Here is a 13,859-nt window from a genome sequence, read left to right as displayed (position 1 = left end):
ATAGGAAGTCGTCGGAGATATGTGATAAGCAGAGATTAGATGTGCAGTAGGTGCGATAACCGCCGTGTCCCTTCCCGTCCCACCATCCTGGGACTCAAATGTTCCCCAAGGAACTGCGGCACCCTGGAAAAATCCCCCTGATTTTAGGAATCACGAGGGATGCTCCCCGTAAGCTGCGGCATCACCCACGCCTGGCATTGCAGCAGCAACCCCAAATAGCATCTCCTAAGCCCAGTCTCCCCCGAATTTAAGGGGTGTCCCAGGTGTATATATATATTTTCCCACTCTGGCCTACACCAGTGGGACCTGTGGTGGCTTTAGGACTTCTGGGCACTGGAAGGCAAGCCTTGAAGTGGGCAAAACCAGGCTGATTTCCACTTCTTTCTACATTATTAAGAGCTCTGCACGCTTCCCTGCTCAGCCCTCCCGCGTCACATCAGCCCTCGGGGAAGCCCGGTGCCTCTGGCACGGGGAAAATCGCCCCGCTGAAGGGTGAATGAGCTTCTCAGGGTTTTGCTCGCACACAGGGAACTAGTTTGCAAGAAATTCCTGGCTGTGCTGCCTGCCCCAGGGTGTGTGTCGCATTTTCCCTTGCCAGCTGCTGGCAGGGTTGCGGGGCACCTTGTTCCCTTCCAGCACGCTGCTGCCAGCACCGTGAGTGGCTAAAAACCTATTTTAAGTTTTTTTTTATTTTATTCTCCTCCTGCTGGGATCCTTCTCACCCCAGGGGATGGAGATTTTGCCTTTCCAGGCTGCCCACGGAGTCACGGAGCCAAAACCGAAGCCAGAGGTGCTGGAATCACATTGCTGGCAGCAGGGTCGCAATTATTCTCTGATAATTATTACAAAATAATTATACAAAGCCACTTTAAAATATCCCAAATTTGCCAGAACTGTGACAAAAGAAGCAATTTTTTACTGGGAGTTCTTCGTCCGGCGTGGGGAGGCAGCACCGGTGCCGCGGGGGACGGCGATGCAACCCCCATCCTGCAAAACTTAACTTGTTTCTTGGTAAAAAAATGAAATAACCCTCATAAATATCTGATTGCAAAAGATGGTTCTGGCTCGCCCCAGCTCCACAGGGGGGATCTGATTAGGGTCAGTCGGGTGTTTAAAAACAAGGGCTATTACAGCCGTTATTAATTACGAATGACAGTAAGGGTTGTGTACCTTAGAGCATTATTTTTGTTACACCATCTGCGCAGCTCCATACATTTCCCATTTCTCTGTATTACCCACATGGGAGTAATTAGGGTTTTCTTCCAAGAAATGTGTGTGTAATCTGGTAATCCCAAAAAAAACCCCGCTGAGGTCAGGCTGCAGATGGGCCTTTATGTTCTGCTACGGCCGGCGGCCCCGGCGGGGTACGGCCGGGCTGGGCTGGGGCTGCTGGGCACTGCCAGGGCACCCGTCCCGGCTGGGGGACAGTGGGTACTGCTGGGGGTGGCGAGGGAGGGACTGGTCCGGGACTGGGGAGACCAATGTGGGATTGGGGAGACTGGACTGGGACTGGGAAGACTGGTCTGGGGCTGGGGAGACTGGTCTGGCACTGGGGATGGAGCAATCTGGGACTGGAGAGACTGATCTGGGACTGGGGAGAACAATCTGGAACTGGGGAGACTGGAGTGGTACTGGAGATGGGCTGGTCTGGGGCTGGGGAGACTGGACTGGCACTGGGGATGGAGCAATCTGGGACTGGAGAGACTGATCTGGGACTGGGGAGAACAATCTGGGACTGGGGAGACTGGGCTGGTACTGGAGATGGGCTGGTCTGGGGCTGGGGAGACTGGTCTGGCACTGGGGATGGAGCAATCTGGGACCGGAGAGACTGATCTGGGACTGGGGAGAACAATCTGGAACTGGGGAGACTGGACTGGCACTGGAGATGGTCTGGTCTGGGGCTGGGGAGACTGGACTGGCACTGGGGATGGAGCAATCTGGGACTGGAGAGACTGATCTGGGACTGGGGAGAACAATCTGGAACTGGGGAGACTGGACTGGCACTGGAGATGGTCTGGTCTGGGGCTGGGGAGACTGGTCTGGCACTGGGGATGGAGCAATCTGGGACTGGAGAGACTGATCTGGGACTGGGGAGAACAATCTGGAACTGGGGAGACTGGACTGGCACTGGAGATGGGCTGGTCTGGGACTGGGGAGGCTGATCTGGGATTGGAGATGGGATGATCTGGGGCTGGGGAGACTGGTCTGGGACTGGGGACACTGGTCTGGGACTGTGGATGGACCAGTCTGGGACTGGGGAGACTGGTCTGGGGATGGACGGATCTGGGACTGGGGAAGCTGGTTGGTAATTGGAAATGGACCGACCTGGGATAGGGGAGAGTGGTTTGGGACTGCGGATGGATTGGTCTGGGACTGGGGAGACTGGTTTGGGACTGGGGAGACTGGTTTGGGACTGGGGATGGACTGATCTGGGACTGGAGATACTGGTTGGTAACTGGGGATGGACCGGTCTGGGACTGGGGAGACTGGTCTGGGTCTGGACTGATCTGGGACTAGGGCTGGACCAGTCTGGGACTGGGGAGACTGGTCGGTAACTGGGGATGGACCGATCTGTGACTGGGGACACTGGTCTGGGAGAGGTTGAGCTCTGCCCGGGGACGGACCGAGCCGGCACCGGGGATGGACCCGCCGGGGACGGGACACGGGGCTGCACCGGTCCGGGAAGGCCCCACCCGGGTGGGCCCCGCGCAAGCCCCGCCCACTCCCGCCATAGCCCCGCCCACTCCCCACCACGTGATTTCCCGGAAAGGCGCGCCCTTCAGAGAAAGCGGCGCCGGCCGCGCGCGCCCCACTGGGCGGCTTCCTATTGGGCCGCTGGGGACAGAGCCGGCTCCCCATTGGGCGGGGCGGGCATAGAGAGTGGTTGACTATTGGCGGGACGGCGCGGGGGCGTGGGCGTTGGCGGGCCCGCCCCCTGGGGGCTATAAAAGGCGGGCGCGGTGGCGGTGCGGGCAGTGGCGCGGAGCGGGGCGGAGGACAGGTACTGGCGGTGCTGGGGGAGAGCGGGACGAGCTCAGCCCGGTACCCGCGGCCCCGTGCGTGTGGGGGCGCAGGAACCGAGCCCGCCGGGGGCTGGGAGGTGCTGCCCGCGTTGCGGGGCTGGGCTCTGCGGGGCGGTGGTGCGGGACTGGCTCTGCCAGCCGAGCTTTCTGCCTGCTTGTCCCTCGTGGCGTGGTGCGGAGGGAGGGTCTCCGTGGCCGTGCCCGCTGTGCGCTGGCCGCTGTCGGTAGCGGCGGGCTGAAGGGCTCGCCCAGCCTCCTGCGGAGGGGGAACGGGCTCTCTAGCAAACAGGCTGATCTAGAAGAGTCCCGCGTCAGTGAGCGTGTCTGGGGCTTGGTGTACCTCAGGTGCTTGGCGCAGGAGCTTGCGGAGAGGCTGTGTGTATCCCCGTCCTGCCGGGGATGAGCTGTGGCGTGTGCTTTGGGGTGTGGAGGGGCAACTGGGCTCCAGAGCTGTGCCCTCGGCGTTGTGGTGGCTGGTGGTGGTAGCTGTCGCCAGCCCTGAACGCAGAGGCTGTGCTGCGGGTGGCCAGGGAGGTCTGTGTGTCCTGCTGTGCAGCAGCAGGGCAAAGGAGAAGGGACAGAAGTTGGTGGCACTGAGCTGGTGTGAGCCCATGGCAAAGCAGGGACCACCAGGTCTCAGGCTGTGCTGGGAGCATCCTCGTCTTTACCCCAAGACTTTCCTGCAAGGCAGTAAATAAAAAAAGAATGAGGGAGAGGCAGTGCTGTAAAGTTTGGAGGAGGGCTGTGAGCCCCAAAGGCCTGGAGGGGCTGATCCTGGGGCTGCTGGTCACTTCTGCTAGGCCACCAGAAGCCACCAACTCCTGAAGTCCCTACAGGTCCTGCTATGGAGGTGATGGGAAATGCCGAGAGGGTTGAGCCTGGCACTTCGCTTCCAGCTGGGCAGAAGAAGCTTTTTCATGGGTCCTTCATGGAGTCACCCAGCAGTTTTGGCTAAAAATGACCTGAGGTCCCTGGCAAGGGTGGCTTGACTTCACCCTGCTCCATTCTGGCACTGGTCCTGTGTTTGAGAGGATGGGATGTGTAGCCCCCATCCCTGTGGTGGCTCCGGGTGCTGCCTGGCACCAGTGCCTGGCGAGAGGGGCTGCTGTCTCTCCGGGGCACATCCTTGTGCCAAGACCAGCCAGGAGCCACTTGGCTCCTGTCTCCTGCTGATGCTAATGGGTGTCTGCCCCACGATGGCCTGTCTGGTGTCACTTGCTCAGGTGACAGCACAACCGGGAGCTTTAATCCCCGTCCATCTGCTTCTGATGTGACTTATCCCACAGCAGAACCAGGAGTAGCCAGAGCCCCAAATCAGCCTGTTTCTGTTTGATAGAGCTGGAGGAAGACTTTGTAGTAATTCAGAGGAAATTGCCTTGATTTTTTTGCATTATAAAAGGAGCAGGGGGGGATTTTAATGTATAGATGTTGGCATGTGGGTCTTGCAGAGCCATCGAGAGCTGCTTGTCTCGGCAGGCAGTGCCACTACCAGCCATGCAGGTGGCAAACCAGAACAGTTGTGGTGGGACAGTGCTGGGGGAGCTAACAGGGCTTGGACCTCTCACTCCATCCAGGATGTGCGACCGCAACGGCGGGCGGCGGCTCCGGCAGTGGCTGATCGAGCAGATCGACAGCGAGCTGTACCCTGGGCTCATCTGGGAGAACGAGGAGAAAACCATGTTCCGCATCCCCTGGAAACACGCTGGGAAGCAGGACTACAACCAGGAGGTGGATGCCTCTATCTTCAAGGTAGGGACAGATGCTTAATGCCTTTTCTCCATGGTTTCTGGGCTCGGTGATGCTGTTTTTTTCCTTGCTGACAGCCCCGCTGGTGGGAGAGGTCCATGCTGTCTGTGGGTTTTGCATCTCTAACCACTGCAGGAGATGCTTCACCCCACAATTGGTCTCCCAGGGTCTTTCAGGGGTATTTGTTCCTCTTTGCCAAACGCTGGTGCAAGGTTTAGGTTTGTTTTTCAGCGTGTTTGAATCAGGCTTTGACATGAGAAGGAGCTTGATGTGCTCCTTTTGACCTGCTCTAAACTTCTTAGCAGGCTGTTCTTGATAAAAGGCTGGATTTACCAAAAAAAAAAAAGACTTTGCAGGAGGGAAGGAAGTTTTGGATTTCACTGAAGGGGGGAATTTCCAGTTTTGGGGAAAAACTGGAAAATTCCACCCTGAACCAAAAAGGTCAGGCTCTTCCCCAGGAATTCCCTTCCTTCTGTACCGGTGAGCGAGTTTGCTTTCAGGGTAGTGACAGCTGGTTAGTGGCTGGTTTGGGAACACTGAGTTATGAGGATGGCACTGAATTGAGCTGTCTGAAAATATATTTATTTATTTTTTAGGTTTATACGTATATTTAAAAAATAATACATAGTATGTAGTCTCCATTATAGATATTTTGCAATCTCCCTTGAGTGTAAAATGTATTCTCTCACCAAAAGCACAAATGTTCTGATCTTAAAAACAAACCAGCTTTCATTTATTAGTCCAGAGCTGGAAAATGAGGCTTACTTTGGTATTTTTTTTTGAGGTGTTACCAGGTGATTAGGAACACCACTGCTTCAGCAGCGATTCCTTGCATCCCCAGCAGCTCCTGGCCTGTCAACGCAGGGATGAAGCCACATATTATGCCCTTGACCTCTGCTTTTTAAAACCTGGGTGCTGCTGCCCTTCCTGCACCCAGGTGCATCTCTGGGGCAGGTGGTGCTGCTCTGCACCCAGATACCCGTCCCCACGTGCAGCAGCCGTGCACGTGTCCGCAGTCTAGGAGAGAAACGGCGAATACGCATGGGATGGTTGAGAGGGTGCAAGGGGCAGAGCAAAGTGCTCTCTGCAGCCCCAGGGATTTGCAGAGCTCACGTGGAGGATTTTTTTGTTGCTTTGTTTTAGGCTTGGGCTGTTTTCAAAGGCAAGTTCAAAGAAGGTGACAAAGCGGAGCCGGCCACGTGGAAGACACGACTGCGCTGTGCTTTGAACAAGAGCCCTGACTTTGAGGAGGTGACGGACAGGTCCCAGCTGGACATCTCTGAGCCCTACAAGGTCTACAGGATCGTGCCGGAGGAGGAACAGAAATGTGAGTGCCCCGGTCAGGGACCGACCCGCGGTGGAGGTCGGTCCTGCGAGTAACCACAGGCTTGTGCTGCTGACCTACATCTGAGCGGAGCTTCTTGGCCAGGCGCTGCTCTTGTGCCCTGATGCTTTGCTGCTCCTGCTTTGCAGAAGATGTCCCCTGTGTCACTGCAGTGGCAGGGAGAGGAGGAGAAAGGACAGGCTTTTTTTCTAGCCCCCTAAACACTGCTTAGGAAATGAGGGATAACTGCAGCACTGCATGACCTTCCATCCCATAAGGATGTTGTAGGGGCCAATCCGAAATCCTTTCCCCCTTGTGGGGGGTACTTGAGCCCCAACCCCTTGTCCCCATCCCTGGGAGGATGGCAGGGAGCTGCAATCAATCCTTTCTCTTGCCAGCAGTGATTAGAGTAGCAGTAACTTCGCAGAGAGGAGTTGCTGCTGCGATGTCCGGTGCGGCGCAGGTCGTGCTAAGTATATCTCTGTTTGTGGTTAGGTGTGTGTGTGCTTTTTCCTTTTTTTTAAAGTAAAAAAACTTGCAAAAAAAATACCTTGCTCTCAGGAAATCTGCCTTTAGTATCTCAGTCTCCTCCAGCAGCGTTCACACGGGGGCTGCACCGCCGCTATGCAAATGGCACTGCAGGTTCCCACCCGCAGCACGGCTGCGCTCGGGGTGGCTGGCGGAAAAAGGAGAAGCACCCGCAGCCCCGGTCTCTGGGGTGCTCAGAAAAAACCCAACCCTCTGCTTGAGCTCTGTCTGCTGCTGGCTGGATCTTTGATTTGCCTCGTTGCTGGTCACCGTGCATTGGGATGGTGGTGGCAAAGTGGGTTTTGGTCCTGAAAAGCAGCTCTGGGTGGAGCTGGAGGGGGCTGTGTGCCCTCCTGAGGTGCTGTTACATGGCTCCGCTGTGCTGTGGTTCTCAGTTTCATAACTTTCACGGGGTGAAGGGTTTCCAAAACCCGGCGGTGAGATGAGCTGTGGCAGGCGGGTGGGTGGGCTCGCTGCATCCTGGCCCCTTCTTCCAGGCAAAGCCGGCATCGCCAACGGGAGCAGCCTGAACGATGTCACGGAGATGGACTGCAGCTCCTCTGCAATCGATGACCTCATTAAAGAGGTAAGCCCTCACCGTGGCTGCAGCTCACCTTGGCTGGAGGTGGACAGCTGCCTGATAAAGCATTGCCTTCCTAAAATTCAACCTGCAAAGCTTTGGGACTTGGCCTGGTGAGTGATGCTGGGTTTCACAGCTCATTCATGGGAGCCAGCGCTGGGACACGGCTGCTGATGAATGGCTCATGCTTTTGATTTGCATCTGGGCAGGCAAGACCTTCCCTGGGGGATGGAGGCTGTTTTGCAGCTCTGTTCCCCTTCTCGGCTGTGTCACCTTGGGCTGCTTCTGCTCAGTAGCTCTCGAGAGTGTTATTTGAGTGTATGGCCTCGGGAATGCCAAACTTGCTCTATCTCACCAAAAAGTTCCTCGGTGCCCTGTTGGCATTGCCGTTTGGACCCTCTCTGAGCACTGCAAGTGTCTCTGTGCAGGGCAGCAGCTGCCCAAGGCATCAAACATGCTCTGATCTCAGTGTCTGGTCTTGCACAGCCTCCTTGTGTAGATGAGTACCTGGGGATCATCAAGAGAAGCCCCTCACCCCCTCAGGAGACCTGCAGAAACCCCCTGATACCTGACTGGTGGGTGCAGCAGCCCAGCCCTGGTAAGTAGCCAACAGCATGTGCAATGTTTAATGGGACTGAGCTTTTTGTTGGGGCAGAAAAAACTTACTGTGCAGCAATGGATAACAGCCAGCAGCTGTGTTTTATCTTCCTTAATTAGTGCTTTAAGCATTCTTAATATGAATGCTGTGGTTGGCAGCAGGCACCCCAGAGTGGGCATTGCACAAGATGAACTCCAGCTGGGAGTATTTACTGGCATCCCCTGTGTGGGAGCTGGGAAGGCTGATGTGCCTGGGAGAGGAAACTGGGGGGGCTGGTGGAGGGGATCAGAGGGGATCAGGGCTTGGGAGCTGGGCACGCAGCCACAACTCAGCTCTCTCTCTGCCCACAGCATTGCCCCTGATGAACGGATACTCCAGCTACGAGCAGCATCATTCGGGTAAGGCAGCTCCCTTGCTTGGGTGGGGACTGTGGCCATCAAAAGCCCCTCTGGGGCTTGGCCGCATGTGTGCGGTGGCACAAGGTGGCTCTGACTCTGCTCCCTGCCTTGGGGGAGGTTTTGCTCTGGGTTTGGGAGGTCCCATGCCCTCCTGAGCATCCACAGGGTTTGCACGCTGAGCAGGGACGCATCCTACCTGTTGTCCTGTGGCCCCTGCCCTGGGATGCTGGGATCAGCTGTGCCTTTAGCATGGGGAGATCTCCTGCAGCAAGGGAAGTGTGGAGCAAAGGCAAGAGGAAGAGGTTCAGTATTGGGAGCTCTCGCTTGCTGATCAGCACTGCTACCAGGCTGAGTGCTGGAGGAGATGTCCTCTAGCAAGTGAGAGGTCTCCTCCATCAAGTGAGACTTGCTCCCAAGAAATTTTGCTGTTCTTGAGGAGTTTGGGCATTGCAGTGAAGAGCCGGCAGGGTTTGTCTTCTCCTGATGGGTGGTGTATGTATGTGCCTATCCCCTCCCAGGTTACTCCCAGATGGTGATCAGCTTCTACTACGGCGGGAGGCTGGTGGGCCACATCACCACCTCGTGCACCGAGGGCTGCCGGATCTCGCTCAGCCAGCCCTCCAGCCACGGTGAGAAGCTGTACGCCCCAGATGCCCTGGAGCACGTGCGGTTCCCCTCGGCCGATGCCATCCAGAATGACCGCCAGAAGCAGATCACCAGGAAGCTCTTTGGGCACCTGGAGAGGGGTGTCCTGCTGCACAGCAACAAGCAGGGCATCTTCATCAAGAGGCTGTGCCAGGGCAGGGTCTTCTGGAGTGGGAACACCATGGTCTACAAGGACAGGCCCAACAAACTGGACCGGGATGAGGTGGTGAAGATATTTGACACCAACTTGTTCTTCAGAGGTTTGTAGGAGTGTTACCCTCTTTCTCTTCATCTACTCAAGGGGGGTTAAAAGGGTGGAGCACTTGGCTGGTCCTGAAGCTGTGTAGCAAAGGCTGGCAGCTTCCAGCAGGCAGCTTCCAACTGTGCCCCTCTCCTTGCAGAGCTGCAGCAGTTCTACAACAACCAGGGCCGCTTCCCGGACAGCAGAGTCATGCTGTGCTTCGGAGAGGAGTTCCCGGACGCCGTGCCCCTGCGGTGTAAGCTCATCCTTGTCCAGGTATGGAGGGATCTGCTGAATTTCTCCCCTTGTCTGGACCACATTGCCCTTTTTCCCCCGCAAGCAGGGCTCTAGCTTCAATCCCTGGAGCCACAGACCATTGGGGTGCCTGGATTGGTTGGGTGGAAGGTGTGGCATGAGTATTGGCTTATCCACAGCCTCCTGAGAGGTGTTTGGGCTGTTGCTTGTTGGAGACTTTTATCTGGGTAGATCATGTTTGCAAACAAAGCTCCCAAATGGCAAAAGCTTTTCTAAACTGCTAGGAAACCTGTTCCTACCCCTTGGCACTGGGACCTCTGCCCTCTCCTGTGGGAAAGAGGGGAATAAATCCCTGGAGTGATTGTGTTAAGAGATGGCTACTTGGCTTCAGGCCAACAGATGTGGTGACCAACTGTGGTGGGCAGCAGTGGGGCTGGGAAGCCCTTGGGAGTGTGAAGGAGGGGATGGGATGAGAGGAGCAATCCCCATGGCTCTGGCAAGAAAAGTCTCCCCAGAGAAGCTGAAGCAAGTCTGGGAGCCCAAAGCTTTGGGGCAATGCATAGGGTGTTTCTGGAGCCCACATCCAGTGCGGGACCCCCTTGGGCCAACAAGGCTGCAGCAGCAGGGACGTGGCGTGGGGGGTACAGAAAGGGTGTTGCAGCCACCCTTGAGCAAGCAGAGACCCACCAAGTCTGTGAGGTCCTGGAGGGGATTTTACAAGTGCAGAGACTGGTCCTATACCTCCCTGCACAACTTTCTGACCTGGTCACTTCTTGCCTTGAGTGTCTTCACCAGGGGGTCACTCTGCATGTGCTGGGATGTCCCCCAGCCTGTCCTTGCCTCCCTATAGCTGTGCTGGGAAGAGGAGCTCTTGTGTCTGCTCAGTTCCTCCTAGAGGTGCTTGTGCCAAGGTGGCTTGTGGAGTTGGACCTGTTGGCCTGGCTGGACCTGGCCACACAGGTCTGTTTGCCACAACTGCCCTGCTGTGTCTCTCTGACCCCATGTCTGGCTTGTGGGGGTAGACAGCAGCAGTGGGAGATGCCTGAAGAGGTTCCTCTTCATTCAGTGTCTGACTCCTCTTTTGTGTAGGTGGAGCAGCTGTGTGTCAGGCAGGTGGTGGAGGAGGCTGGGAAGACCTGCAACAGCAGCCCCATGCTCCCCATAGCTGATGAGACGCAGCATGACCAGGTGTACAGGATCTTCCAGGACATCTGTGCGACACACCAGCGGCCGCTCTTCAGAGAGAACCAACAGATTGCTGTCTGAGCCTCCTTCTCCGCAGCCATAGCGTGGTGGTTTGGGTTGATCTAGACCCAGTTTTGTCCCATTAGTGCCTAAATTCCCCTTTTGGAAAGTTGGGTTTTGTTCTTTGCTGTTTCCAGTCCAGAAACAGCAGGAAAAATTGCCATGAGCAGTAGGTTGGATGCTCAGTGTGTGTCCCACAGACACTTTACGGATTAAAAATGACTTTTATACCAAGCAGGGTAGTCCTGATACTGTTGTCTATAGCTGATGGCGGGGGGAGGAGGGAGCGTTGGAGCTGTGCGAGGAGGTCAGGGCTGGCAGCGCTTTGTGTTGCCTTTGTTAATGGCCAGTCAAGCAGAACTGAAAGCCAACAGCTATAACGACCTGCCCCAGCAGTCTGCAGCTCGGACCTTGCTGAGAACAGTGATTTGGTAGGAGGTGACTCTGGGAAAAGCCTTAAAATGCTCAAATGTAGGAAATCCTTTCCAGAAATTGGGTTTTGTTCCCCAAAGAGTCCCGCTGATGGAGCGTAGGGTATGCCTTCCAAGGACAACCTCCTCAAACTCCCCTTTATTTTTGCTGTAAGGCTTATCACAGAATCAATGAGGTTGGAAGAGCCCTCTGGGATCATCGAGTCCAACCATTGCCCTGACACCACCATGGCACTAAGTGCCATGTCCAGCCTTTTCTTAAACCCCTCCAGAGATGGTGACTCCACCTGTCTACCAAAGTATTTTGAAACTTGGAAACCAACGCGGAGATTATAGATGTAAATGTTGAATATAAGAACTTTAGGAATCTTAATTTTTCCTACCTAGAGACAGAGTTTATATAAATATAAAATATCTTTAATTTTAAAGATTGCAGCATAGTGTGAATAGGTTGGCTTCACCCTGTGTGTGTTGGTGTCTCCCAAGCGTGACCAGGCAGTGGCATCCACGTGTAAATCCTCATTAACACGCTCTGTGTGTGCCCCCAGCCCCGGGGAGCTGCTTGGGCGGGGGCTTGTGCCTTGCAGCTGACAAACCAGGACCACGTGTGTGTGTGCTACTAAGCTGCCTATTTATTTTTATGTCTGAGGTTCATTAAATTTTTTTTGTAAGTTCTTTTTTTTTATCTTCCTGCAATTAAAGTGCTATATTTTGTATTTCTCTTGCAATGTGGTTTTTCTTCTTGGTTGCAGTGAGCTGGGTCTCAAATCTGGTGGGGAGAGCCTGGTATCTCTGACTTGCTCCTGCCCTGGTCTTCCCTGTGGTGGGGTCTGTGTTAAGCTTCTGCTGTCACCTCCCTCCTGCTCTGTAACTGCCCGGCTTCATATCTGGGCCAGGATGGAGATGAGCCAGAATGCTGTAATGCAAGGGAGGGAGGAGAAGAATATTGCTTGTAGAACCTTCATTCCAGGGAGGAGGAAGATGGGTCCCTGCTCATCTGCCACAGCACTGCTGTGGGCTGTGATGCTTCAAGGTCATGGGGTGGAGTGGAACAGTTATTTATGGTCCTGCTCAAAGGTGTACTCTTGTCCTTCCCCTGTTACTGCCTGGTGGAGCCTCTTCCCACTGTCTTCTCCATCCACTGTTCTCATAGGGCCCAGTCTAGCAGAGACAAGTGTTGGGGGAGAACCAAGAACAAAAAGGGAGTGTCTGCCTTGGTCAGACAAGGTCAATGTTGCAGCAGGGGAGGCTCAGCAGCACCCTCACCTGCCTTCACTTCAAGCCTGTGTTTGGGGCAACACCCCAAGAGGCTCTGGAAGGGGGTGAGGACCATGTTTGCTCTGTCCCCTTGCCCCCCCATGAAGGACAAACATGAACTCTAGCTCCTTCCTCATGGCAGGCTGTGTCATGTGCTCTGGGTCAGCCTTACAGGCAGGGGAGCACCAGCCTCATGGGGTGACTCTGGTACCCAAGGTACAGGGGATGTGAAGGGGATGCCTGGAGATCCAGGCAGATGGAGGCTGAGTATCCTTGGGAGATGCTGAGGGGATGGATGCAAAGCTGTCCACCCTGCTTGGGCATCAAAGCAGCTCAGCCCCTCTTGCTGCCCTGCCTTTTGCTGTTAATGGTAGAGACCTTCCCAGGGCATGGCTAAGACATGAGGACCCTGACCTGGGGTGGGCTGACCGTGGCTCATCTGTGTGCCAGGAGGTTGTCCTGACTGCAGGATTGCTAGTTATCTTGGGGTGAGCAGCAATGAAGCCTCTCTTAAATGAAGCATTCAGCTCTTGTGGCACTTGAAGCTGAACCTGCTGTGTCCCTCCAGGGTGAGCAGTTACAGCCTCTGTCCCAAAGAGCTGTAGGTGCACAGTGGACACCATGCAACTTACTGCACCCAAAAAGTGCTCTGAGAGGGGAGACCCAGCTGAAGCTTTGTGGTTATACATGAGGATTGAGGGAAGCCCTGCATCCCAAGCTGTTTATGCTATGAGCACCTCACTCTATGGCTAAGTTGTTCTCCATGCCCCAACCGTGTTGGTGGGATGCTCGTAGTCGTGTCTCTGCCCTTGTGCACGTCCCTTGCAGGCATTGCGGCACGTGGCTTTGGCGCTTGTGAGCGGAGATGGCTGCAGACCAAGATCTCTGAGGATGCACCAGGATCCTGAGTGAAGTCCCCAAGTCTGGTAAGCTCTTACGGGATGCTTGGTCACAGAGGTGGGGATTGCAACTTGTAGGTGCACCGTTGGCGTTCATCCCCAGCCTTTCCCTGCTCCTCCTGAGGGCCATCACGGTGTCCCCCTGGGGGTTCAATCCTGCCCTTGGTGCTCCCTCAGTGCGTGAGGAAGGCTCGCTGCCCCGTGGGTGAGGTGCCTGGCCGGGGGAGCCGGCGGGGAGGAGGTGGGAGCAAGGCACCCGCTGCGGTCTGCGCTGGAACAACACATGCCCACTTGTGAGACACATGATGGGCTGCAGGCTGGGACACCAAAACACCACTTGCGGTTTCCCCAGATGTCCTGGTGCAAGTCCTTCCTCAGAAACTACCATCTTGTGCTCGCCTGGAGCCACCTGCTACATATTCAGGGCTCTTTCAATTTCCACCCCGAGACCGCGGAAGAGCGGTGGGGAGCGGAGGTACGTTTTGTTGGACCCGGCTGCGCTGTTTATTTTTAGTGTTGCCATCGTGCCTCAGAGCTTGGTTTGGGACCGTGCTGCACCTCCCTCCACAAAACCAACAGCACAGCTCCTGTCCTGAAAGGCTTCCAAGCCATGTCCAAGAGGGGACAAGTGGGGGCTGTGGAGGGACTGGGAACGAAACCGTGGGACAAGGTCTTATGGCAGAGGTGGG

The 13,859-nt window shown here is 55.6% G+C and overlaps 1 protein-coding gene across 2 annotated transcripts; it reads left to right on the top strand.

The window, feature by feature from the left end:
* Nucleotides 1–2,986: 2,986 nt before the first annotated feature.
* On the top strand, nt 2,987–11,699 carry IRF8 (interferon regulatory factor 8). Of its 2 annotated transcripts, XM_068411325.1 has the most exons (9): nt 2,987–3,001; nt 4,598–4,772; nt 5,913–6,096; nt 7,119–7,207; nt 7,688–7,799; nt 8,150–8,197; nt 8,716–9,102; nt 9,244–9,359; nt 10,428–11,699. In XM_068411325.1, exons 2-9 carry the CDS (start codon nt 4,599–4,601, stop codon nt 10,602–10,604), a joined length of 1,287 nt encoding a protein of 428 aa, XP_068267426.1. In that variant the 5' UTR covers nt 2,987–3,001; nt 4,598; the 3' UTR covers nt 10,605–11,699. The 2 variants fall into 2 exon arrangements, with proteins under 2 accessions (XP_068267426.1, XP_068267427.1); XM_068411326.1 differs by lacking the exon at nt 8,150–8,197.
* Nucleotides 11,700–13,859: the final 2,160 nt, after the last annotated feature.

Source organism: Nyctibius grandis, chromosome 12 (assembly GCF_013368605.1).
Source record: "Nyctibius grandis isolate bNycGra1 chromosome 12, bNycGra1.pri, whole genome shotgun sequence".
Taxonomy (NCBI): Eukaryota; Metazoa; Chordata; class Aves; order Nyctibiiformes; family Nyctibiidae; genus Nyctibius; species Nyctibius grandis.
This window is presented reverse-complemented; position numbering and strand designations above follow the sequence as displayed.

Excerpts from the sequence above, each read along its gene's own strand:
- IRF8 (XM_068411325.1), top strand. The coding sequence starts at position 4,599 with ATGTGCGACCGCAACGGCGGGCGGCGGCTCCGGCAGTGGCTGATCGAG. Across the intron at positions 7,208-7,687 it reads TCGATGACCTCATTAAAGAG|CCTCCTTGTGTAGATGAGTA; the intron begins GTAAGCCCTCAC and ends GGTCTTGCACAG. Across the intron at positions 9,103-9,243 it reads CACCAACTTGTTCTTCAGAG|AGCTGCAGCAGTTCTACAAC; the intron begins GTTTGTAGGAGT and ends CTCTCCTTGCAG.